This window comes from Pyrgilauda ruficollis, unplaced genomic scaffold, assembly GCF_017590135.1.
Source record: "Pyrgilauda ruficollis isolate IOZ18807 unplaced genomic scaffold, ASM1759013v1 scaffold4, whole genome shotgun sequence".
NCBI lineage: Eukaryota > Metazoa > Chordata > Aves > Passeriformes > Passeridae > Pyrgilauda > Pyrgilauda ruficollis.
The window spans coordinates 4,367,257-4,393,882 of record NW_024525489.1 but is presented as its reverse complement, the minus strand read 5'-3'; the positions used below and the strand labels follow the sequence as shown (position 1 = coordinate 4,393,882).

Sequence of the window (26,626 nt, the reverse complement as noted above, 5' to 3'; positions counted from 1 at the left end):
ATTGCGTAATTGGGATGTATCTGTAGTGTCAGAAGTGTAATAGGTTAAGTAGCATAAATGACTGTTAGGAAGAGAAGAAACACAGAACTGCAAAACCATTGTTGCTTTTAACTCCTACCAGTTTAGTTGTTCAGTTTAACCATTTAGTAGTCAGAGCTGTTGTGGTAAATGGCAGTGTTTGGTGTTTAGGCACCAGTGCTAAACACAAAGGAGAAAAAGCACCCTTTATTTCCTTTCTCTTAAATGGAAATCATTCAGTATACTGCTAATGGTTTCTCAGTTGGCCAGAGACTAACTTTGCTGCCCCTGAGCCTTAATGATGTCATGATAGGCTCTGGTTTTAATCTGACAAGAAATGTATACTGTTAGGATTTTATTAAAGCTGATAGCAAATGCTGTGTATACAGCATCAAGCCCTTGAGTTTAAGCCTTTAGTTCAAGTACTAAAAAAAAATTGGTATCTAAGGGACTGGTTGATTACTGATTATGCTTTTATCAATCTGCATATCTGGGTTTTTCTCTGTTACCTGAAGGTAGAATAACAATGCTTTTTAAACATTTTCATTTTTTTCTCCAGATGAGTGATGCCTTTGAAAAGAATGTTTTCATCTTTCTTTTATTTTTATTCTGGGGGAGGGGAGATGAGTGTTTGAAAACAATGCAATTTTTTTTCAAATGTGATTCTCATAGTGACGAAACTTTCCAGTCCTTTTGTGACTTGATTGGTATTTTAATGTAATATCCCGTTATATTTTTTTAAAGCTTTTTACAGATGTTTCTGTATGACTCTGATGATAACTCTGTGATCTGCCTGACCAGCAGCATGTCCCAGCTCTCAAACCAGAGCTGACTTGAGGATGCTAGAGCTGCTGGAGAGGAAATGTTAATGAACCAGTTTTCAATATATTTTTTTTCATTCTGAGAGAGGGGAAGAAAAGTGTCTGTGCTGATGCCACAGATATAAAAACTCTTGATTGCTTTCCAGTGTCCTGCAACCTGTGACAGGTAACTCCTAGGTGAAAGGGTGCAGTAAGTGGAATTTGGCACATGCCCAAGGGACAGCACTTTTTGTGGTGACTACAGCACTAGCTGTGGCTACTAGTACAGTCCACAGCATCTGCCAACGTGGTGCTCCTGTCTGTGGGAAGCGAAGGGGTCAGGGGCTTGGTTGGCCCCTTGATACATCTTTGTAATGAAATCAGGCTGTTTGCTACCTTAAGTCTGTTACTGTCCTTACTCCTGGAATTCTTGTGGTCTTTTAATTGTTTCCTGGAGAAATTTGTTCTCCCTCACTGGTTTGTATTGTTTCTTGTCCTTTGACTAGTACTTGTCATTTCAGACTTTAAAAAGAAGGGCCAAATTCAAGGAGCTTGGTGTAAATTACAGCTCTGCTAATAGGTGAAATGTGACATAGCTCCTATGCAAAAGGTGTATCTATAGATCCAGTAGTACTGTTTTTATGGGAAGATGTGTTCTGAGCATCTTGACTGAGCTTCCTTAACTTGGCAGGCATAAAAGGAGATGCACGTTCCCTCTCTTCCTCTGAACGTTGATGGCCTTTCAGTGTGAAACACCATACAGTGTTTATTTTTACGCCCTTTTAATGTTTTGTGGAGGGTTTGTTTAGTTTCCCTTCATAATTTTTAATAGGAAGTCTTTGAAGTTGGGTCATGGATGAAAAACCCTGTTGGCAGCCTGACTATTCATTGTTGACTCCTATCTTCTTTAATTGTTCATCTATAAAAATCTGGAAGGGAGTTTGTTCAGAGAAACTGTGAAGCAATGTATATTTCTGGAAAGGGGAAATAAACTTGCAATTATTCTCAGCTATTATTTGTCACGTGACGATGTTACATTCTAATGGTTGCAGATGGTTTACACAAAAACTATACACCCTCTTCATTGGGAGCTATGGTTCTCTGTTATACACTATGCTAGAATGGAAAAGGTTTTTTTCTGCCTGCAGCTATGTATTACCCTTATTTGCTATTGCTAGCACACACTCTCCTCAATATGTATCCAGCAGTGGTTAAAATTTTCTCCATCGGTGATTTCACATTTATCCACGTAGATGGAAGATTCTTCTAAGGTTAGAAAGGTAAGGACATGAGTGTGCAGGAGTCTTTGGTGGAGAGCACTGCATTCAGAAAATCAGATGTGAAGGAAGCAGAGTTAAGGTATTGGTTTAATATTTCTGTGTTCTTGTTCAAGTTCAAGATCTGCTTTTATTTTAAAATGTATTTATGAATGCTTAAACATTTTGTAGCTCTGTGCATATGTGTGACTGTAGACACAGTGATTGCTTCATATTGTGGAGTAGTAAAACAATCCTATCATGTGCTTATGTATTTTTTATTCTTCGGAAACAGTACAGACATCTGTAAAATGTTGAGTTACAGTTTATATACTAAAAATTATAAAAGGCTGCATTCAGTATAAATTTGTCTGTTAAAATCATGCAACACAAAGAAGGAGGGGTAAGAAGGTAGAACAGAAGTTGGAGTTCAGCATTCCTGATGTAAGGTGACTAGTCAGAAAAGATCTCAACTGACTGGTTTGATCTTAGTAGAAATACTCCAGGTCAGTCAGCCTCACCTGCATCCCTGGAAAGGCGATGAAACAGCTCATTCTGGATGTCAGCTCTAAGGGTGTGGAGAAAAATAAGGTTATCAGGAGTAGTCAGCAGGGATTGTCCAAGGAGAAGGAATATCTTGACCTCTCTGATAGCCTTCTGTGATGGAATGTGAGGCTGTGTGGATAGATGAAGGGAGACCTTGACTTCGGCAAGGCTTTTGGCACTGTCTCCCGCAGCATCCTCAGAGGTAAGCTCAGGAAGTGTGGGTTAGATGAGTGAGGTGGATTAAGAACTGCTTGAAGGGATGACCCCAGAGTTCTGCACAGTGATGCAGAGTCTGATTGCAGGTGTACTGCTAGTGGTGTTCCTTAGGGGCCAATACTGGGTCCAGCCTTGTTCAACTTACTTCTCAGTGATCTGGATGAAGGGACGGAATATACTCTAAGCAAGTTTGTTCCTGATACAGACCTGAGAGGAATGTCTGATTTGTCAGCAGCCTGGGTAGATATTCAACAAGAGCTGGACAGGCTGGAGAGTGGGGTGGAGAGATCTTAATGAAATTCTATGAAGGCGGGTGCAGGGGCAGCACCTGTGGAAGAATAACCCCCTAAACCAACACAGGGGGCTCAGCTGCTGGAAAGCAGCTCTGTGGAGAATGACCTGGGAGTCCTGGTGGACAGCAAGCTGTCCATGAGCCAGCTGTGCCCTTAAGGTCAAAAAGGCCAAAGGTATCCAGGGGAGCATGAGGAGGACCATTGTCAGCAGGTCAGGACAGGTGATCCTGCCTCTATTTTGCCCTAATGGGGCTTCATCTGAAGTGCTGTGTCCAATTCTGGGCTCTCTAGTTCAATAAAGGCAAAGACAACTAAAAAGAGTTTAGTGGAGGGTTGTAGAGGGGATAAGGGGACTGGAGCATCTCTTATGAGGAGAGGCTGTTTAGCCTGGAGAAAATGGGATTTTATCAATGAATACAAATATCTTAAGGGCAAGTGTCAAGTGGATGGAACCAGGCTCTTTTCACTGGTGCCCAGCAACAGAACAAGAGGCAATGGGCACAAACTGAAACACAGGAAGTTCCATCTAAATATGATCCAAATATGATCCATCCTTACTTTGAGGGGGTCAGAGCACTGGAACAGGCTACACAGAGAGGCTGTGGAGTCTCCTCTGGAGATATGCGCAGGTGAACCTGCTTTAGAAGGGGTTTGCAGAGGTCCCTTCCAACCCCAACCATTCTGTGATTTTGTGAGTCTATGACTTGCCTTGATAATCAACTGACTAAAACTAGTCATGAGAGCACAGTACATGGCTGACTAAAACTGCTTGAATGTTTATATTCTTTATGGGAAAAGACAGTTTTGAAGAATAAGCTTTTATTGGTTTGGCAGAATGATTTTATCGGAGCGCTAGAGGAGAGGCAGAATAATAGGATGAGATGAAGTAATCTAACTGCTCTGCAATAGCCCAGCTGCTACAATTTTGCATCTGATTATGTATTTCAAACGAGAAGATTTTACAGTTTCCTTTGAGGCAATAACAATTACACTTTATGGAAAGAGCCAGCACTTACCTTGTCTTTTTCTTACTCTGCAGGTGCTTGGCACACTAAACTTACTGATCTCTGTAGGATTTGTGCTGTGGTCCATTCATTGAAGATGTGAAACAACATCGAGTCTGAGATTGGAATTACTGACGGACTGGAGGAAATTTTAGTCCTTGTGATGCACATGGACATGCTGAATTATAAGTAATTCTAGCTTCTTCTCCCCTCCCCTCCCTTCCCCTCACTCAGCTATCTCAGGGTTCATAGAGATTTCAATAGTTTGTGTGCCTGTAAGTTTGGAACAGAAGTGACCAAAAATGGGGGACCAGCAGTTGTACAAAACTAATCATACTGCCAACAACAATGAGAACTTGTACTACGAACAACACCAAATGAACTCCCTTCCATCTCTAAATCATAGCTATGGGACATCTGTTATGGATGCTCCCCAGGCGTCCCCCCTCTCCCCTCCATTTCCCCAAGATTCAAGGGACAGTATAGCTTTGCCTGTAGGTTCAAAAAGTCTTGGGTCGATGGATACATCTAGACAAACCAGTTGGACACATTCTGGCTCAGGAAACCATGTCCCAGCGAGGAACAGTTTGAATAATCAAAGCGCAATGTGGAGCCCCCTCGGGCAGGGGGAGTCCCATGACGGATACCAATATTCTTACCCACAACCCAGTGAAAACCGATCGCAAAAAATTACCAGTGGGGTCCTGCACAAATTGGACTCCTTTACACAAGTATTTGCTAACCAAAATCTGAGAATTCAAGTCAACAACATGGCTCAGGTTCTGCACACCGAGCCTTCGATGGTGGATAATTCTGGTGACAGTGCGCTCAGGCAGCTGCTGTCCCAGAAGCCGGCGGTTGAGCAACAACCCGTAGCTTCCACCATACAGAGATACCAACCAGTGCCACAGCAAACGCACCAGAATTTTGCAAGCACACAGCAAAAGCAACAAATGCAAGTCATGCAGCACCAACAGTTGTACTACGACTACCAGCAGCACTTATCACAGATGCAGATGCATTCTGCGTTCCAGCAGGGCCAGGCGCACGTTCCGCAAATGCAGTCCCAGCAGCTCCTACCGCAACAGATGCAGCACTTGCAGCAGCCTCAGTACTACGCTCAGCCCCAGCAGGGACACCAGCGGCTCTCGCTCCAGGAGATCCAGCAGCAGCCTCCGGCTCGGCAGCAGCGGCAGTGTCCAGTGCAGATCGCTCAGTATTACCAAACACAGCCTGTCATGCAGCAGTTACAGCAGCAGCAGCAGCAGATGCAATTGCCGCTCCCTCCGTATCACAGGGAACCTGATCCAAAGACTATGCATGAGCCACACCAGTACTCTCAGGATCCCAGTCATCCTGTGCAGCTTATCCAGTTGGGAGCAGTGCCTCAGTATTGCTTCCAGGATCCCCACGAACAGTACAGGCACTTGTACCCCCAGAGTTTACTGCAGCAGCAGCAGCAAGATCAGCAGAAGCAGTACCTGAGTGAGAGCAGAGTGCCATCCCTGAACTCCCACATTGGCCTCACTCCGCCAGATACCGCTGAGGATCCCGCACGGCAGGAGATTAATTCTGTAGGTAATGCTGTCCCTCATCGAACTCTTTTGCCACCCTCGGGAGTTCATCTGAACAACAAAAGCTCTCAGCAAGACTCTCCCAGCACCACGTGGCCTCAGGTAGGTGGTATTTTAGATCCACGCCCAGCCAAATTTGTTTGCAGAAGAGTAGCAAAATGTGGAAACTGAGCAGTTTCGGCAGAGACAGAAGGTTAGGATGTGAGCTGTGGGCATCTCTGGGATGGGAAACTATTGGGAAACTTCATGACCAGACTTTGGTCTGCAGCTCAGGGTTGGCTCTGGGCCAGGCTAGCTGCAGCACAGAACTGTTGCTGCGAGGCTGCTGCTTTCCTTGTGAGAGGTTTTGGGAAGTTCTGCTTCGGTTTCTGGGAAGGAGGGACCCAGTTACAACAAAGCCTGCCTGCTAATTTTTCAATGCTGCAGGCTGTTGTTCAGGAGCAGTCAGTCAACTCTGTTTCCAAAAGTAGTGCTTCTGGGTCAAAGCAGAGGCTTCAAACAGCAGGTGAGTGAAGCAAACTTGAACTAGCAGTGCTCACAGGGGCAGATTTGATGTCTGGCTCTCAACTCAGAGGCTTTTTAATAGTAGTAAAATAGTATGTAAAATGCAGACTTAATGCTGTGAGTACCTTAATTTACGCAATATTTCCTGAAGAATTATTTTATCAACTTTTTTTCCCTCTTTTCCATTCTCCTGTTTTGATATCAGATACAACTGTCAGATGGCAGACTGCAGCCACTGTCCCCAGAACAAAGGTATTTTTAAAGGATTCTTTTTGTCTTTCTAAGAAAAGATGAGAAATGGCAATTTGATGAGATCTGTATTTAGAGGGAAAAGCATACAGTCTGTATGTGTAATAATTGTTTCTCTTCCAGAAACACCTTTAGCTTTATGCTTTCTGATTTTAAGTTTGTATGATTTCCAGCACCTCCCCCCCATAGCAATAGACTCAAATAAATTCTTTAGATTAAAAAAAAACAAAAAGAAAAAAAAGAAGGAAGCCAAAGAAGAACCAAAAGCAAGGGAGCTCCAGTGTTGCATTTATAAGAAAAGGGATGCTGTATGGTCTGGATTTGTGCCTTTGGCAGCAGAGATCTCCTGTTTGTTTCTTAAGGTTGCACCTCTGAAGGGCCAAGGTGTCCGTCGGAGTGGTTGCCTACCATAAATTAGAGGCATTGTGTCCAAGTACTTGTTAATTGCTGTCACAAGTTGGGAAATGCAGGTCTGTCATGGTAGAACTCATGGGTCTCAGATTTTTTCTATTGATGAGCATGTCCTGCTCAAAACTTCCCTTTTCCCCATCTTGGGAGCAGCTGATCTAGGTGATTGGCCATGTATTCCACAGCAGTCACCACATACTTACTTGTGACTTCATTACCATCTAGCTGTAAAATTTTATTAACTTCCTTGATTAAAAAAGCTCCCTCTGCAACAAAGGGAACATGCCAGACTAATGTTTTTTCTTCTGTTCCATGCTTTTAAAAAATGAAAATAAAAATAGTGGCCAGAACAGAGAAACACTTCCTGAGAGAGCTGATGCGAAGAACAAGCTAATGTGTTCAATATGCTTGAAGGAATTTAAGAGTTTGCCTGCTCTAAATGGTCACATGAGGTCACACGGAGGAGTAAGAGCATCTCCTAACTTCAAACAGGTAGCAGCCATTTGACTTCAGTATTTGGCACAGTCCTTTTGTGTTGATGTTTGCTTGCTTTGCCATGCTTTGCTTTGCTGTCAAAACTTGTTCTTCTCAGCACTGTTTTGTTATGTCATACCCCATGGAAGTAGAAATGCACATAATTCTGTTAGTTTGTAGGCCAGAAGTCTTGTTTTGAAGACAGAGGCAGTGGTGGAGGACAGATCAGTGTTTGTCCTTCTCTGTTTCTCTGCACGTTACAGAACACCCTACCAAGTCATGTCAGGAATGTCTAATTTTTTTCCTCCTCATGTTTGTTTATTATATTAGAAATACCAGGAACATCAAGTCTTCCTTATTTTCATTTGAACTACTTGGATGACTAAGGAATATTTATTGGAAGCCTTCCCAGGCTTTAACTGGAGGAGCAGAATTGTTGAATCTTTGACAGCTTTCTTCCAAAGTGTTTTAGTTGTAATAGGTATCAACAAATACCAAACCAAAAATGTGTTTGAGTTGTTCTGCATAAAAATAACTTGCCCTGACAGTTAGTCTTTATCCTGGTATTTTAGAAATTCTGTCCTAATAGGCAATACCATAGGAGGGCAAAAAGCTACCAGAGTTCCAGAGTTTGTGCTTTTGTTTTTAGCTGGGTGATGGAGAATTCTGTGTCTGTAGCGATAAAAAGAGACATGTTTGTCTCCCCTCCTGCAAGTCACATTGCAAAGATGCTTCAGGTGATTCTTTGTCACCAAGAATGAATCCTACGTAGGAGTCACAAGTAAGCCGCTGACTTCATTTGAGGCAAAGGAAGCCCCCAGAAGGAACACTGTTGTGTGTTTTGTAACCCTGGCCACTTCTTTTCAGCCACGGTGCACACGTTGTGTGGTGCATCGGTCCAGAAGCAGCGCTCCCTCACTGGGCTGAAAGCCTTTAATTGTCTGTGCAGGATGAAGGAGAGAAACCACCACAGCAGCCGCTGTCTAAAGAGGTGGATGGCCTCGCGCCCATCGTCATGCCAGTGTCTGTCCCTGTAAAGCTTCTGTCACCTGAGCCCAGCACGCAGCCCTCTGCCAGCACTGCCACAGTCACAGACAAGCCTGCCAACTCTGTGTCAGATGACGAGATGCCCGTTCTCGTGAAGATGACTTACTCTCCACCGTGCAGTCCAAAAGTGGCCAACCCCTGCTCATCCTCTGTGAGTGCTGTGTTTCTTGCCACTAACTGTCCTGTGCTTGTTAAATCCCTTTGCTTGTAGTGTTGCTACTTTCTAAAACATCTGTATTTTAGAATATTTTCTGGAATCTTTATGGTTCCCAATAAATAAAAAAGTCCTGTAGCAACAGAGAACATTTCTTCTTCAATCATCTGAAAATATTAATTTTCCTTTGCTTGAGGAATCAAGATAGTTAAAAACAAATAATTTGAAATTGGAATGTGATATTCTTTCACCCCACTAGAACAAAGGGATTTACTATCTTTTTACTGGTTTTGTTTTTTCCTTTTCAGGCCGCTTCATTGTTACGTTATTGCTTAAAATCGGCAGTTTTATTTCTTCCTGTTTTCTGAAGTCAGATATATGTGCTTCTCATTTCAGCCACAGAGAGTGCAGTGCTAAGAGTGTGTGCTCTAAGCAATATGAAACTCGGAGTTCTGCAGTGAAGTAATTTTTCCCCTTTCTCCCTGTGTGCATCAGCTCTAAGGGTTAATCACTGGGATTTCTGGTACAGGGAAAATAGCTCTGCTTAGTGCTTACATTTCGCTTATAAAACTGAAATGGTCAGGCAGCATGAGGAATTGATGAGTGCTTGAATGAGATGTGAGAATGCTCATTATTATTTTCCTGAAGGAGTCCTGGAGCAAGCAATATTTACTTCGTGTTCCGGTGTAGAAATGGATTCTGCTCGTTCCTTCAAATCCATTTTGGCAGACGACGCCATGATAAGGGATTACTGGGGAGTATTAGTACTGTATGGTATTATCTGTACAATGCAGAGAAATATCCTTGTGATATTTTTGATTTTCCTTCTCCATTTGAGGCTGATGGACAAATGAGAAATCAGCATTATACCAGCATGGGTGACTCCTTACAATATTCACTCCTGACTCTTCATTCAGACATACCCACTAATTTTAAATAGATATAATATATATATATATATATATGTATATACAAAATCTTTCCTCTCTTCCTTTAAGACAGAGGTTTAACGTATAAACTTCCACTTTATTGTGAAAGCTGTCATTTTGCAATATTTAGTAACTCAGCAGTAGAATTCTTCATTTCTATTTCTAGTTCTGCTAAAGAATAGGGACAGTCTTTTTTGAATCCTCAAGTTCTGAGTGGGAGATCTTCTCTAGAGACACCAGTGTAGTAGGTGGCTTGGACTTGTGTATTTCTGCAACATATATAAAGTGACTGTGATTAAATCTGCCAGTGTTTGGCAAAATGCACATTCATTCCCTCAAAATTATGCTTGTGGCCTTTGTTACTGCCCAAGCAAACCAAACTCACACAGTTCCCTCTCTGGACCCTATCCTTTATATAAGCAGTAGCATTGGAAACATTAAAAGATCAAAAGATCCACCGTTTCTTCCTCTTCTGTAAAGAGATTGTGCCATTGGAGAGGAATTTTTTTTTTAATACCAAAGAACTGAAGCTGTGTTGCATTTATTTATACTGTGCTTTGAGCTGTCCAGAAAAGCTCCCACAAAACTCAAGGAGTCAGTGAAATGAAACAGTGAAAAGGAACTAAACATTCTGCAAGGCTACAGGATGGTGAGCTGAGGCTAGCAGTCAAGTGACATCCATCAGGATCTGTCCAGAGTGGATCTGTCAAGGTGCAGCAGCAGGGCCCAAAAGTATGCATTCTGTCTTGGATAATGGGGATCAGTTACTAGAACTTCAGAAAAGTAGCGTGGTTCTTCAGGGGTGGTAGTGCACTGAGAGCCCATGGAGACCACTGTCTCCTTTACTGCTCAATGTGACCTTCTCTGACAGCAGTGTTGGCTCTGGGTGAAGCAGTGTAGGAGATGGAGATGTTTAGGATTTCTAAGATGTTGCATTGGTTTGCTTTACACTTGTGAGAAAGGAGTACCAGCTCTTTCACACTTGGAGAGCAGAACAAAATAAGCCCTTAATCAAAGACATGGATCTGGCCTTCCGGGTCTCTTTTTTAGGTTTTGGGTTGTTTGGATTTTTTCCCTTGAGTTTAGGGTTTTTCCCCCTTTCTCCTTTATGAACACTAAATGTTCACCATCTTGATAGACTTTATCTGTCATTACAGGTAACTTTCACTGTTCCGAATGCCCATTATCAAAAAAATCCTCTGCAAAGCTGCATTTTCTTCCCTGCAGAAGCAAAACGCTTCCAAAATTAATTTTTTTTTACAGAGAAAAAAATGTCAACAGCTGTTGGAGAGGATGCAGCCATGATCTAACAAAGAGGACAGGACCTCTGTAATCAAAAACATTTCCTCAAGCTGGAACTTATTAACATAAGGGATAAAGGGTGACAGTGCTAATGCTCATTTAACATGATTTTTATTGGGTGAATGTGATTCTCAAGAACCACCCATGGTATAAAGATGTATGTTGTCTAAACATACATTGTAGTAATTTGCTTTACACAGTATTATAATTTACCAGATGATGCAGACATTCTGGAGTAACACTGTCAGAAGTTTCTACTGCTTCCCAAATTTATTCTAAAGATGACCTACAGCTTAACTACCTAAAAGCAGTACATTTAATAATACTGTGTTCATCTACCAACTTCTGTGTGTTCTTAAAGCACAACCTGAGATCGTTTCTTCATACCTTATCCCCACTCCCCCAGGAAATCCAGATTCCAGGTTTGCATAAATTCTGTGTCTTCTGCTTCTGTATACTCTAGGGATTTGTTATTAAATTATTTTTAACATTCAAATTCTAGAAGTCTGGGCATATTAACAGTATGTGAATTTCCCAAGTGGTCATCTACTACCCTTTTTTCTCCAAGGAACAAGGAGAGAGTTAAGTTCAAGATTTCTTGCAGCTGGACTGTAATCAAGCTGATGGGAATGCAGTGATAAGCGGCAAAGAATTTGAATTTATTACATTTTTCTTCCTTTCCTGCTGCTGAGTACTGCAGTAATTTCACTGAGCTCATGTGTTCTTCCTGGTCTCACTAAATAAATGCATTAGAAAACCTCTCATATAAAGTTTCTGGTAGTGAAGTATCTCCCACCAGCCTGTGTGCATGTTCAGTGCAAATGGAAGTGCTCAGAGTGTCTGGTAGCAATGAAGAAGGGTGTGGGAGACTCGTGGTCTGGGAGAGGAGTTCTCTGCATTTTCATAAGTTGACAGCAGCCTCTCCATGTCTGCCTCTGTGGGTCAGCCCTGCCTTGACCCAGAGGGCTTGCTGCTGTAGGTGAAGGGTAATTTGTCCTGGTTTTCCTCACTGTCTTGAGGCTTCTGTGTAATGCCAGGTACTGTACTGCCCAGGGTTATTATAGTGGTACCTGAATAACTGCCTGGTGGTAACAGCTTTTCTGTGGCCATTGCCCAAAGCTGTAGAGGATTGTGTGCAAACCACATTTAAGCGTGCTGAATGATAAGTTTCTCTGTGTTTTTGTTTAGGAAACTAGCAAAAAACCTCATCCAAGTGCTGTAAAATCGGAAGAAAGCTTCAAACCATTGCAGGACAAGAAGAAGTATCGGCACAGACCTGAACCTCTCTTCATACCTCCTCCTTCCTTCAACCTCAGCATGTCCCACTCAGGTGCCACTCTGTACCAGAGCCAGCTTCGCTCTCCCCGTGTTCTGGGGGATCACCTGCTGGACCGGACACACGAGCTGCCCCCCTACACTCCGCCGCCGATGCTCAGTCCCGTCCGGCAAGGGTCTGGTCTCTTCAGCAGTGTTCTCACTTCTCACACCACATCACATGCTCAGCTGCCACTTACTCCACTGACACCCACTCCACGTGTGCTCCTCTGTCGGTCTAGTAAGTATTGCGTTTACAGCACAGCAGTGCAAAGCAGAGACCACTCTCTTCTTGTGTCACCACATTGATGGGTTTTGTGTGTGCTCACATGCATGGCCAGTTCTGCTACTTCACAGGAAAAGTCCATTTTAGTGGCAGTTTTGCCTAGGGTTTTGCAAAGTTAAGGTATAAAGGGAATAGAGGAGCCTAATCTGCCAGTAAGGCTGTGAACATTCCTTGTGGTCTGCCTCAAGAAAGGACCACCTTGCCTCTCATTACATCTGGGCCTTCTGAAGTGGAAGAAAAAGATCTAGTTTGAGACATGGGTTTCATGTTAAGTATTTGTTGTTCAGTACTTCACAAGAAAAGGTGTGTAATCACTCAGAATCAGGGCAGTAGAAACCTCTGCAAGTTCAGACATTTCTATTACCTGTAAAAATTTAGACTGTTTCTAAATATTGATAAAGGGTCGTTTTTGCATCATAGACTGGAGTAATTCTGGTGTTAGTAGGGAGGTGGCAGTGCAACCTGGGAGGGTCACCAGCAGCAAAATAGTGATACTCAAATTCCGATCTCTGTTTCAGATAGTATTGATGGAAGTGTCATTCCGGTGACGCCTGGGCCTGGAGAACAGACTGTTGAACCGTAAGAAAAACTATTTTTTGTCACTGCTTTTATAGATTAGCTGCAACCTAGAGCCCGTGGCCTGAAGTGTTTGGAACCAGGCAGGAAGTATTCAACTGCCTGAAGTCATGTTGGGCAGGATGCATTTAATGTTTCTGTGGATGGTGGCTAAGGACATTTGGAGCAAAGTGACTGTGGCAAATTTAAGTGTTGTGGCTCAAAGTTAGTGATGGCTGGGAAGAGTGCTGTGAGGAAAACGTGTCAATACAGTACTCTTGCTTTTGTAGATATATATGTTTATGTATTATAAGAGTGAAGCTTTGGCATGGTGGTGTTAGCTGGTAGGTTCCCCATGGCAAAGTGCAAACAGAGTTGTCCCTCAGCAGTAATGGCTCTTTTTGCTCTCTGCTGAAGAGTACCATTCTCTGTGGAACAGAAATTTGCTGTTTCTGATGTCTAGCCTCTTCGCTAGTCATGCATATAAATTAGCTTGGGTTGTCCCTAAGGTATGATGTCTCAGTATGGCTTAAACTGCATATTGAAATTTTTGTTTTTCCCCAAGAGATCAGTTCTCTCTAGTATTCAAAATACTTATCCCACTGGGAATAAAGCATTGCATAAAGCAATCTGACACAATTTCCTGCCACTTCAGTGCAATAAAAGTTTTGTTGGAAATAAAGTGAACGCTAATCTGACTTCTGTATTTTCCACACATTGTGTAGTTGAATACTTATTTATTTGTTCTTCTTTATAGGCGAATCAATATTGGGTCCAGGTTCCAGGCTGACATTCCTGAGCTGCAGGACAGATTGCTAATGGAGAAAGATGTGCACAAGGCTACTTTGGTTTGGAAACCATGGCCAGAACTGGAGAACAAAGTCTTCCAACAAAGAGGTATAATGACTTGCCATTTTAGAAGTTCCTACGTCAGTCTGTGCCTGTTGAAGAAATACGCATTGATTTCTCGTGTCTGTACTGAACAAAACGTTCAAGAGAATATTAATTGCTGAGAGTGCAGAGCAAGAGACTGGAACTACATGGTATAGGTTCAGAGCAACAGCATTATATGGTGGCATTTAAAGGGAAGTCTGAATGAACGGTTTTCTGGCAGCCAAGGGGGAAAAGTTCATTGCCGGGAAGTTGGCTACTGAACTGCCTGGTAAAGGCAGCTGAGAGGCAGCTGATGCATCCTGGGCCTGTCTTGTGACCATAGCTGAGAGGAAATTTGGCAGGCTTGGTGGGTTTTACCAGTCCTGAGCAGAATTTTTTCCTGCTTCTAACATAGTTCATTCTGTTTCTCCAACCTGGCTGGAGCCTTCTTGGCACAGCAATGTCACTGGTGTGTGCAAGTCATGCTGCACAGGCAGATCTCTGGCTATGGAGTAGCCTGTCCTATCCCAAGGACGGGCTCCATTACATCCTCTCCTCAGTGATCCTAAAACAAGTAGATGAGATGTTGAGGAGAAAAATGTGAAAGAATCTGCTGCCCTGAACTATGTAGTCTTTGAGGGCATTACAGAATCCTTGGCTCCAGATGTTTGACTGACAGGCTACTGTATTAGCAGTAAAATGTTGACTTGTTTCTGACAGTGGAAGACCTTTTAAATATGAGCTGTTCCAGTGTGTTACCTGGTGGAGGAACTAACTCAGAATACGCTTTGCACTCTCTCTTTGAAGCAAAAGGAGATATTATGGTAAGATAAAAAGCTGAAAGGGGAGATATGATCCTCTTCTGCAGATAAATTAGCATGCTTTATTAAATGGATTTAGATATGGTTATATAAAAAAGATTTCTGATTGATGTGAAATGATGCTTTAAACATCCTGTAACATTTTTGGGGAATGACTTTTCCCTTTATTCTCTAATAAATTTAAATTTCAAAGCAGTGCCTCTCTGAAGGCTTACTGTATATTTCATATAGATAAGATTACTTAGTTTATAGCCTTGGGGCTTTGAATGTCTCCCAGTGCTTGCTCCAGCCCTGATATTTCACAGGCTTTATATTTGGTCACAGAGAGCTTAGTCCTCTTCTAGCCCTTATAAAAAAACCCTTTTTTTGGAGCAGCAATCACATCTACTTATTTGTTCAGAACTGTGAGGTAATTGAACACAGTTCTTATATAAATAATGCATTTCAAATATTTGCATTAGTTTAGTGATGGGAATGTTATTAACTAAGGCAAAACATCCATTTTACCCAGTGTTAGGAAAAGGCAAGGCCCCTTGCACCACTTCCTGGAAAGCCAATATAAAACCAAATGCAACAGAACATGGAGCTGGAATGAGTCTCACTGGATTGGCTAATACAGTGGGTTTTAGCTTGTGTCCCAGTTTCCTTAGGCTCTGTTAGCTGTATCTGAGAGGTCTGAATATGTCAGGATGTGGAATTTGCTTTACAGAGAGTATGCATTTTCAGGGAAAAAAATTTTAGGGATCCATAAGTCCTCTGTTTTCTTGATCTGAAGGACGATTAGCTATATTTGCAGTCATTCTTGACAGATGTTGACTTACACAGATATTCTAAAATATTTTATGCTATAAATATTAATGCTGTCAAACCAACCATTAAATATTAGTATTAATTAACACTGTCAAGTCAAACACTATAAATGTATTTGTTTGTGGCAAGCAGAAAGGAGGGAAAGAGCTGGAAGTTGCTAAGTAATAGTCACATTTGTGCTCATTAAGGCAGGACAGGTGCACATTAGGTGCTCTTCTTTGAGGTACAGTGTTAATGGGCCTTGGAGTAATTTGATGTGATTTTATATGACAGAAAAGAGAGAAAATTAATTCATATCCTCATACCAAATAGTCTTCCAAATGCAGTTTTATGCCACAGCTGATTGCTTTCTCTAATTCTGTTTTTCCCTGCTTTTTCATTTAGGTTGCTCTTGAAAAGCTGCTGTTGAGAAAGCCAGTGAGGTTGAAGTGTCATCCTTTGTCAAATTACCACTATGCCGGTAGGTTTCCTTGTGATCTTTCTATCTGTTCCACAGTCCAAGCCTGGCATCCCAGGATGGAGCATGGGATCACGTTGCATTCTCTGCTGTCTGCTGCAGGGATGGCAGCATTTAATAGAGATGATGTGGACACTGCCAAGGGTACTCCCAGAGCCATTTGCTGCAAGTTTAGCAGTTTTATACACGACTGACAATGTACAGAGGCTTTGCATCCATGTTTCTGTGTAGGATTCTACAGATTTAAAACCGCCTCGGCTGATTATTTTTCTCTTTTAAACTGAAATTTAACAATTTAATCTCCTTTTAAAGCTGCTGCTATTTGTAATTTATAATTTAGTATCACTAGTGTCTTAATTTTCTGGTACATAAGCAATCCACCATCCTGCTTGCTTCTTCTGAGGTGATGGTGCACAATAAATATTATAATCATGAACATTCTTCCAAAGAGGCAGTGCTGTAACTCTCACTAGGATCTTAGTGCTGCTTATGGAGCCTCTGTGTAGGGATCTAGTCTGGACTGGTGTGAAATACAAATGTGGTGTTAAGCCTTTGGACTTCAGTTGTGTCACCTGAGCAGAGATGGCAAATGTCTCACCTCTGCAGCCCCCATGCTATTGTTTAATGCTTTGTAGTGGCTAACAACTGCTGAGACACAGAATAGGGTTTAACATAAGACATTTAGAACTTCATCTCCAGTTCAGGCTCAATAGAAAACAAGCCAAGAGTCTTCTGGTCGTCAGTCAGTCACAGTGTCCAAGGTCATGTACTCAGTTCAGTTACAGTCACTGTGCAAGGGAAGTATAGAAGCAGTCTACTTCCTGGCTGTAGCAGCCCACTGGAAAGACTTGCAAGTAAAAAGAAGTCTTTGTAAAGCAACTCCTTAACCCCTTGGCCTGAGAACAAGAACAGAAACATGTTTGATAGCAGCTGATAATGACAGTGAATAAACGTGAACGTCAGGTTTTCAGTTTTGTCTGAGGGAAGTGCTTGGTGTCTGTGATAGCAGCTCCGTTGCAGTCCAAAGGGTGGACATGGAAGCGGTTGGGGAAGGAGGACATCAGCCATCAGCCAGGAACTTTGATCAGGGTCTCTTGCCTGAAGAGATGACACCAAATCTGTGTGGGACAGTTCAAGGGCATAAGAGCAGGAAGATGAGATATCCCACAGCCTCTTCATCAGTAAACAATCTAATTCGCAGAGCAGATAAGAAATTTCTGCCTGTGTGGCAGAGGAAGAGCAGTCTTTACTAAAGCAACTTCACAGTAGTTTCAAAAAGAATTCATTGTGATTCAGGGAGGAGCCAAGAGACTGTTTTGTTTGATCTTTCACATGAGATGAAGCTAATCCTTGGTAACTAGCACTGAGACCTGTGGACACCTTTGAATCCCTGTTTCTTAAGCAGAAAAGAAAGTTTGATTGTGCTTATCACAGCATGAAAATCTCAGCAGTCTGGATCTAAGTGCCATAAAATAACAAGACAAAGCACTACTTTCTAACGCTTTTGCATGCAACATGTGATTGCAACTTATGTTGACAGCATTGCTCTAGCGCTGTGCAGCAGCTCTTTCTGATTAGTTTATTAGCTCTTTCTGTGCAGTTTATTTCTGATTGATAATCAGCCACTCAAGGCATATGAGAATTTTTCACAATCTAGTCCATGAATAGCTTTAATGTGACTTCAAGTGGCATCAGTTTAGGGTAACTTCATGTTTTCTGCTCCATACTCAGAAATCATGGCTCTCAGGCTTACCACATTTAAAGGTGGAATACATTGAAACAAAGCATGCCACTTATTCGTGAGAATTAACTCGTTAGAATACCACAAACAACAGATACCCAAACTCATCCTTAGCATTGCCTTTGAATGAGGGTACAGGCAAATAGCTCACCTTTGAAATTTGTTGGCTTGTGAAGGGAGCCACTTGTAAAACTTGAGGATTTTCTGGTGTGTGCCAAGAGAGCTGGACATGCTGACCCAGGGCTCCTTGGAAGAACACCCTAATCTCTGTCCTAACACTTTGCCATCTGTCAGGATGGTGTTTTAGGAAGAGAGAGGGAGCACATACCTGGTACAAGAGGGCCACTGTTGCAAACAGTTGAATTGTTCTCCTTTGAACAGTGGACTTTCTCAGGGCTGAAGTTCTGCAGTGACAGCTGCAGGAGAGATGGTCTCTGACATAGGGCACTTCAGTCACTCTGGAAGCTTCTTGTATGTGCTGTGACAGGGTTGTGGGTCAGACCCAGCATATGTTGTTGGATATCAGCTACCTGTCCATGGGGCTCCCTGGGTGTACATGTAGCCCCCTTGAAACCCACAAGTTGGGCCCAAAGCACTCAAATGAGTAGAAGATATTTAATGTCAGTTAAATATGTCAGTTTAATGTCAGTGCAAAAACAGTATGGCAGGTAAAACAAAATGTAGAATAAATATCTAAACATAAAGACCAGCTTTAAAATTTGAACTGTATTCTAAAGCTCCAAATTCTTTTTGCTGCATTGCAGATCTCTCTCTATGCACGTTCTCTATATCTCCCTCAAGCTAACAAGAGCAAAAGTGGTTTCCCAGCAACCAGAGTTAAAAACAGCTTTTCTTCTGTTTCTTTTCCTACACAGCATTTATTCTATTAATTAGGTTACTTCCAATTAACCCGCATAATCTTATAAGGGTCTCTGCTAATACCACAGCTATTGGAGAAAGTATGCGAGGCCCAAATATTGCATAGGTGTACAACAAAATTAGTTAATGGAAGTGATTCTATGTTATTATTTTTATTGTGTTGTCTTTTTCAGAGGGTGGGGTAGAAACAAGAGAGCAGAATGACTAGAAAAAAAGAAAATCTCTCCCGTGTTGTCATGCTTTTTAAAGTTATATTTTGGCATAATAGAGTAGCCTCCTGGACTGAATGAGTGCATTTACCCCTGCACAAAGGGAGGGCTCATGACTGACAACTTGTGTGAGAAGGGAATGATGCTGGTTCAGGGTGGGAAAAGATGTAGAGGCAGTGTGTCAGCAGAAAGATCTCTGGGTGATAACAGAATAAGTAAAACTCATGGCTTGAAGCCAGTGCCTTTCTCTGATGCTTAATAGAGCTTTAAGTGTAAATCTCTGTGGAAATAACTAATACATGCTTATATCCAGTACTGGAAGAACCTACAGAAAACAGATTGCAGAAAAGTTAATTTTGTAGTTTTCATCATATAAAGGAGTGGTGAGATACTTGCTATGAGCTTGTAAGCCTCGGAGCTGATGCTGAAAAACAAAAAATTTGTAGTTAATAATATTGCTATTTTTTAAGACAAAAGTAACTTGTAGAGTTCAATATCATGTGTGGTGCCAAGACCCAGGTTAATTGAAATCAGTGCAGAGGCAGGTATTTCTATGGAGAGTAGTAACATTGACAGGAATATTAGGGATTTATTTTCATAAAAGGTTTAGATGTTTCAGAAATTCTCAGACTGAAGTAGAATCTTCTCATAGTGTAAGTCATTTCAAAGGCATCCACTTCATGACTTCTTGCATATCCTTCCTTTAATGTATGTAATGCTGCCCACTCCTAACAAACAGAACATTGCTTTGACGCAGCAGAGCAATCCTGTGTTCCTTCTGTTTGCCTAATATTGAGAAAACATAAATTCAGTTCAATTTAAATGTTGATTTCACATTTTCATGGGCAGTTAAGCCAGGGGACCAAATACAGAATAACAATATTCAGAAGTTTTATATATAGCTTCCATTAAATGATGAAAAACACTTTGTGCATATTGCACATTGCTACAGTGTCTACCGACTTGTGGCCTCTGCCACAGAGGATTTAAATATCTTACCCCAAACCATGCAAGTGAAGAGCTGCAAAAGGATCTTACAAAAGGATGTATGAACTTCTGTGTCATCAAATGTAAAGTGGCATACATGGGAATAAACAATTCAATCCTTACATAGAAAGTATGAGCTCTGTTGTAGTACTATTCAATTAGAATAAAAGTTTGGGATTGTAATGCTAGTTCTAAGGAAGTATCAACTGTATTTTACAGCAGCTAAAAAAATAGTCAAGCATTAAGAGGATAGAAAACATGGTGATGCCACTGTGAAAGCCTGGATTTTATGTGGACTTCTGTGTGCCTTTCTGGTCCTCTTGTCTTTATAGGAATGTTTTAGTACTGGTAAAGGTTCAGAGTGGGACAGAGTAATGATCAAAGGTTTGGGAGTGACAGAAAGGGCACACAATTCTGAATAGCACGGAGGTGATTGTCAAGGTTGGTTTCACTTTCTCCTCCACTTGAAGAATGAAGGGTCATCCAGTGAAGCTACTGGGAGCCAGGAGACAAAGAAAGGGAGGTGGCTCTTCATGCAGAGGGTCCACTGATCTGTGAACTCTTTGGCGCAAAGGATGTTTTGGGTACAAGATGTTTAATTGGTTGAAAGGAAGAGTGGCTCAGCATTTACAAGGGTAGTTACTAAATAAGCAAATTGCAACAGACTCAGGAAAGACCCCTGTGCCCATCATGGTCAGAGGTTAGGAAAAATTAGGAAGAGACATTTGTATTTGCTTGCCCTGATCTTACTGTTTCCTAGGCAACTGCCTGTCACCACTGCTGGAGACCAAATACTGGTTAGATGGACTTCAGGTCTGAGTCAGTACAGCCATGCTTGTATGTGGGTAGCAGCATCATTCACAGGTGCTTGAGACTTCCTGGTTCTTGTTTCAGATACGGCCCCAACATAGAGGTGGTGAGTTTTTATCGTTGATAATGATTTCACATTCTTTTTAAGGCTCTGACAAATGGACACATCAAGAAAGAAGATTGTTCAAAGAGGCATTGTCCACCTACAGCAAAGATTTCATATTTGTACAGAAAATGGTAAGGTTATTTCTGTTCTGTCAGTTGCTGCGGGTTTTTTGTCCCTTTTGCTCTATGCTGTTCCGCTTTATTTTCCCTCCAGTGCCAGACCAGCTGGTTGCAGGCATAGAGACAGCAGTGGTTACAAGAACACCAGGAGTGGTATATTCATTGGTTGTACCTCTGCATTAGATACATGTAAAAAACACTTATAAATAATTAAAAGTTGTTCCTCTTGTTATTATATTTGAAAGTTTTCACATCTGGAATCCGAATCATGGCATTTTATGTGTGGGACAAGTATGTTTTAACATTATGGTCTTGGTGTTCTCTGGCAGTTTGTTACAAGGTACCAGAGTCACTGGCATTGAGCCTGGTGCTAGAAAGGGTTGAAACCTGTTAATAAAGAGAAAACATGTTTTGGCTTACTTTTCATGTTCTGCCACAAAGCAGAAAATACAGGGTTATAAATCTCAGGGCACAATACCCTACTTGTTAGCTCAAATGTTGAAAAATACGTGGATTTATGTGACTCAAGTCTTAATTCCTAGATTTCTCAGTAGTACTGTACAACTGAGCTACAAGAGTACATTCTGAGTAATTTTCTGTCTGGAGTTTATAGAATCCCAGAGAAGTCCTCTGAAGTTGAAAAAGTCAATGCAAATTTGACTGAAAAAAATCTAGAACTAATTATTCTACAAGAGTATTCCTGTTGTAGTCAAACAAAAAATAGTGTTGAATGAAAGCAAAAAAATAAGATGGGACTATTTCTGCAATTCCTTAACTACAGGTTAAGTCTAAGACAGTTGCACAATGTGTGGAATACTACTATACCTGGAAGAAAATCTTGCGTTTGGGACGGAAACACAGAACGCGCTTAGAGAAGAAAAGAGATGAATGCTTGGTAAGTCTAAAGGAAGATGAGAAAGTTTAACCCTGGATAATTTTTGTTTGTCCTTTTTTGACGAGGAGATTGAATTAGGTGACATAGGTATCTTCCAGTAGAAATTATTCCATGACTCTGAATTATGTTCTGTATGAATATTTTGTGACCTCAGCTACCCCAAGATTTGTTTGGCTGGACTGCAACCAGATAAAAGTGCATTATCTAACCGTAGTCCAGGGAAACCTCCATAAATTACGCTTGTGCCCATGTGTGCTCCTAAAGGCTGCTCTAACATTCCAGTACAAATACCACTTGGGATGTGTTGCTTTGTGGGTTGGGGTTTTTTAGTTGGTCGTTTTAGGTTTTTTTTTAAAGTAACTTGACTACAAGTACAGCGCACATGGCCTTTCTGATGGCGGGAGGACAGCACTGTGCCTGGCAACTGCAGATCTGTGGAGCCACAGCTCCATGATACACATGGAGGCTGTCTTGAGCACTGCAGAGAAGCTTTATGGGCTATAGCTTATCCATTAAGGGGTGGTAGCTCCAGTACGACCAGAAGTTCATTCAGGATGGGAAGAAACAGTGATACTGGAAAGCACACTTGACTAAACAGCATGCTGTTCCAGAAAACTCTGTATGTCCTACGATCCAGTGCTGTCCATATTTCTAGTGTTCCTTAAATGTGCTGTCTATTTTAGACAAGTGGAGAAGAGGAAGTGTTAGAGGAAGATGAAGATATTGAAGAAGACAGAAAGGAAGAAAGGGAAATGCAGAAGTCACCTGACCCACCAGCAATCTCTCTTGTTGGACCTATAGATCTACCTGCCGTTCAGGGTCTTTCACTGTCTTCATCCTCCTTCATCTGTGAAATGCCAAACTGTGGCGCTGTACGTGTGTTTGGTATATTTAACGGGGAGGGGGTGGTGGTGGTATGTGTAAACTAGTGAATTGTGATTTTGACTGCTTTTAATTCCTACCCCACAAAATAGAAGCAGTTTGATCCGTACAGAAAGCTGAATTCTGAGTTGATGTACCGTTTAGAAATACTGTATGGCAACAGCTCCAATTAGGTTACACAACTTTAATAGGATAGCTCACTGCTTTGTTTTATTGTGACTGTCTTCAATTATAGTGGGATATTGCTGAAAGCAAGCACCATTTGAATGAGTAGATGGTGCATGTTGACATGTACACTTGTTCTGTTGTGATACGCATTTGGCATCCTACTTTCTGCAGTTCCAGTGTTTCCTTGTGATTTCTTGCGGTTTTTTTCTCCCCTCCCCTCCACCCCGTTCCCTGCCAGGTGTTCAGTTCCCGACAAGCGCTGAATGGCCACGCTCGCATTCACGGAGGTACAAACCAGGTGACGAAAACACGCTGCACCATTCCTGGCACGAAGCAGAAATCTGGTACGCAGAGCGGATACTGCTCCATCAAGAGCTCACCTGCCCACAGCACAACAAGCGGCGAGACCGACCCAACGACAATATTTCCTTGCAAGGAGTGTGGCAGGTAAGTGTGACTTTCTGCAGGACAGCATCACCTTTGCCTGTTTAGATTCCAGATCAGCAGTGCTGTGAACAAACTTTGGTTTTGCTCTGATTGTCTTGGAAGTTTTCCCCCTAGATGATATGTTCTCTTACCAAAACTGTCAGAGATAGGTTTGCATGACATTTTGGATGCCCCTGCAGTATTTATTCCTATTTTCCACTTACCTGCTAGAATTTCTGCATCTGACATTCTAGCCTCTTGCTTCATCACTGACTTGGATGTGACAGTGGGCAACTTTTTCTGTGTTTCTCTGTTTGAGTTTGTCCATCGTGGTAATCCTTCACTCTCTCCCCTTTGTGCAAGATGGTTGTGAAACTGATAGAGGGAAAATTAGGATGTGCATAGATACTGATGCAGGTGTGGGAGCTACAAACTACCTCTGACAAAATCAGAGTAGGCCATTTTGATACCATGAGGATGTATAAATCTGGTAATATGTCCCTGAAATTCACACCATGGCATTGCAGACTTCACTGACTTCTATTTCAGGACAAGGAAGCAAATGTACTGATAAGTTGTTGAGTCTTTTTTGGCTCATTTCATCAAAAGCAGTGCATTTTAATCTGATTTTTTTCCTTTAAAATTTAGGGTCTTTTTCAAAATCAAAAGCCGCAATGCTCATATGAAGACTCACAGACAACAAGAAGAACAGCAAAGGCAGAAGGCTCAGAAAGCTGCTGTAGCAGCAGAAATGGCAGCCACTATTGCAAGAACTACTGGGCCAGCTGGGCATAGTTTGATCCCCCTGGATCACATGAGCTTGGTTAAACATGTTGAAAATGTTGGTGACATTGATGATGATGTTGTTCCGGATCTGGGTGATGTTATGGAAGAGAACGAAGTCATGGATGCTGACCTCTTACTGGATGATGAAGATCCAGATCTACTGCAGGATGATGCTGAGTTGTAAATAAAGTTGTTTGATAGACGGCTACTGAGCACACCCTGAACGGATCAATCAGGAAACCTGGACTGCTTGTTTATTCCCACTGATTGTAAACTACCTGTTGAAAATTATAATTATTTTATCCAGGTCTAGAAAAAAAATCTGCTTTTTTCCCTTTTTTTTTATTAATTTGTGTTTTGGGGGAAGAAATAAATAATTGGTACAAATATTCTTATAAGGTGTTTTTATCTGAGCTCTTTTTGCTGATAACTTCCAAGGCTACTAATTACAGAAGTTTATGGTTCTGCTATCAGTGCCTAGCAGATGGTCCTGGTAGAATCTTTAGTCTTTAACTCTTCCAATTTTCATTTTACCCCAATTACAAGAATAAATTTCACACACTTCTGATGAAACATTTTTTTTGTCTATATGGGATCATTTCCAGCATCTTCTAGAGAGTAAATGTCATCTCTCTTAAAGATATGATCACATTATTTGTCTTTGTGCTGCCATGTTAAGCGAGATGGAGGAAAAAAAATCTGGTTTAACTGTGAAAGAGTTAGTAATACGTAGTTCATTTTCAGTTCTGTCTTGGTTACACAGGACAATTTAGACATTCCATTTTAGCAGGGTTTTGATCTGCTGATTTTAAAATTACCTAATTTCCAGGATTGAAGAAGGAAAATGATTGTTCTGTGGTTCACCTCCTCTGATGGGAACACTGAATCAGGAACACTGCCTTGGTAATCAGATTGCACTGGAAATATTGTCCTGTGACAATCAATCACAGTGTGGAATAGCCATCTCTGTGGTTTTAGAGGAATGTGTGCTCAAGCAATGCTTGCTCTCTCACCAGGCAAACACAGGGAAGCATTCTTGCCGTTGGAGAAGAGACTGATATGCTTTCAGCACCTAGGTATAACGTGTTATTCTTGTGCCATTTTCAGTCCTCTTAATTACATCAAATTCAGCTGTTGTTTATTTACTACAAACATGCTACAGAGGTGAGTTGATGTTGCTGTTTAACGACCATTTCTCTTTCCTTAGGTTCAGATCTACATGCTGGACACCTGACACAATTTATATAAATACAGATTTGGTTCTCTGATTAAACAGGATATGAAAGAATTGTACATTGCAGAGTAAAACAAGGAAGAAGTGGAGTTAGGTTGAGTGGACCTTTAATTACAGAATATGAATGCTGATTGCAGAGCTCTCATAGGCAGCAGCACTGATTTTCTTGTGAATTTTGCACAGTAGAGAGGAGTATTGTTAACTTTATAAAATACTTTATAAGACTTACTCAGCTCTTCCAGGCTTCAGGTTTGTTTGGGGTTTCTTTTATGGGTTGGGTTTTATTTTATCGGGTTCTTTTTGCCATATTCCTAATATCTTCACCAGAATCTGAGGGATGGTGTGTCTTATTCTCTACTTGTTACCCTTGTTTAACTATGCAAAAGGAGGGTAAATCACAGCACTTTTATAGGAGTTACTGGACCACACAAGTTCAGAACCAGTGAGACCCACTGACAGAGGTGCCTTCTCTGTCGAAGCCAAGTATGTGAAGCCAAATGACCTCAAATTTCTGCTTAAGTTCAAATGTTCTGATGTTAAAGAACAGCCCTTCAGGAGAATGGAAATAACTTCTCAGTTTCTGGTTATTGAAGTTCCTGTGTATGTGGTTGTTTTAGTGTTCTGGGGGTTTCCACAGGTTTTTGCAGTAGGATTTGACCAGTGGGTGGAATTTCAGTCCTGTCACATGAGAGGTGATGTTCTCATTGTACCCTTGAGCTTCAGGAGATCAGACAGCAGGAGTCTTTCCCAGCCTGCCACTCCGCACCTTCCCCCAGCAGTTCCAGTCCATGCTGTGACATTTTACTTTTACAGGGGCCACATGCAACCCAGGTTCAGCGGACTGGGTGCTCAGCTGTGTACTACCAGCAAGACCCACTGACAAAAAATCTCATAGATACTGCATGTCTTCATGGTTTGCAAAGTGGAGGCTTTTGTGAGCATTAAAACGTGTTGGCTTTCAGGAGTCTCTGTTAGAGACAGCCCAGCAGAGTCTGCTCTTCCTTTCCCTAGCTTGTATAATTTTGAACCTTTAAGGATCTCTGTGAGAAAGGCTCTACACTAGAAAATGGGCAGGTTTTCAGGTTCCTGGTGGTTAAAAACTGTTTAAACAAAATGATGATTGAAATCAGAGTTCTGCTTGAAGAAGTGAGTGAAATACAGTAGAAATTTAGGGGCTTGATTCTGAAGAGCAGCTCTGTATTAAAGAATCTACAGTGACACTTCTTTTTAGTAACAGTTGCACAGGACCTGTGCTAAATTTAGTACCTATAAATATATATATACACATACATATGCCTGGTTAAGTAACATTAATTGGGTGCTGTTTTATTGTACAGCCAAGAATAGAACAATGATAACCAAAGAAGTTATTCATAAAGGAAAAAAAAGAAATGCACATTTCCTAAGCAGTACATTCTTTAGGCCTCAAACATTGACTTCGTCATTAAGTGTTGCATTGGCTGATGTTAAATGTGCTGTTCTGCCTATTTGTAC

General features: G+C 41.5%; 1 protein-coding gene across 5 annotated transcripts in view; it reads left to right on the top strand.

Moving 5' to 3' along the window:
* TRERF1 (transcriptional regulating factor 1) overlaps positions 1 to 24,289 on the top strand; it is a 98,456-nt gene extending 74,167 nt beyond the window's left edge. For 4 of the 5 annotated variants that reach the window (XM_041477228.1, XM_041477226.1, XM_041477227.1 and 1 more), the window contains 14 exons: positions 4,169 to 5,809; positions 6,417 to 6,463; positions 7,210 to 7,360; positions 8,292 to 8,540; positions 11,963 to 12,329; positions 12,893 to 12,953; positions 13,687 to 13,826; positions 14,523 to 14,626; positions 15,818 to 15,893; positions 20,665 to 20,753; positions 21,523 to 21,636; positions 22,320 to 22,508; positions 22,925 to 23,133; positions 23,761 to 24,289. In XM_041477228.1, coding sequence (XP_041333162.1) covers positions 4,436 to 5,809; positions 6,417 to 6,463; positions 7,210 to 7,360; positions 8,292 to 8,540; positions 11,963 to 12,329; positions 12,893 to 12,953; positions 13,687 to 13,826; positions 14,523 to 14,626; positions 15,818 to 15,893; positions 20,665 to 20,753; positions 21,523 to 21,636; positions 22,320 to 22,508; positions 22,925 to 23,133; positions 23,761 to 24,082 — 3,492 coding nt within the window. In that variant the 5' untranslated portion in view covers positions 4,169 to 4,435 and the 3' untranslated portion in view covers positions 24,083 to 24,289. The remainder of the gene's footprint in view (positions 1 to 4,168; positions 5,810 to 6,416; positions 6,464 to 7,209; positions 7,361 to 8,291; positions 8,541 to 11,962; positions 12,330 to 12,892; positions 12,954 to 13,686; positions 13,827 to 14,522; positions 14,627 to 15,817; positions 15,894 to 20,664; positions 20,754 to 21,522; positions 21,637 to 22,319; positions 22,509 to 22,924; positions 23,134 to 23,760) is intronic. The other variant, XM_041477229.1, reaches the window with a different exon arrangement.
* Positions 24,290 to 26,626: the final 2,337 nt, after the last annotated feature.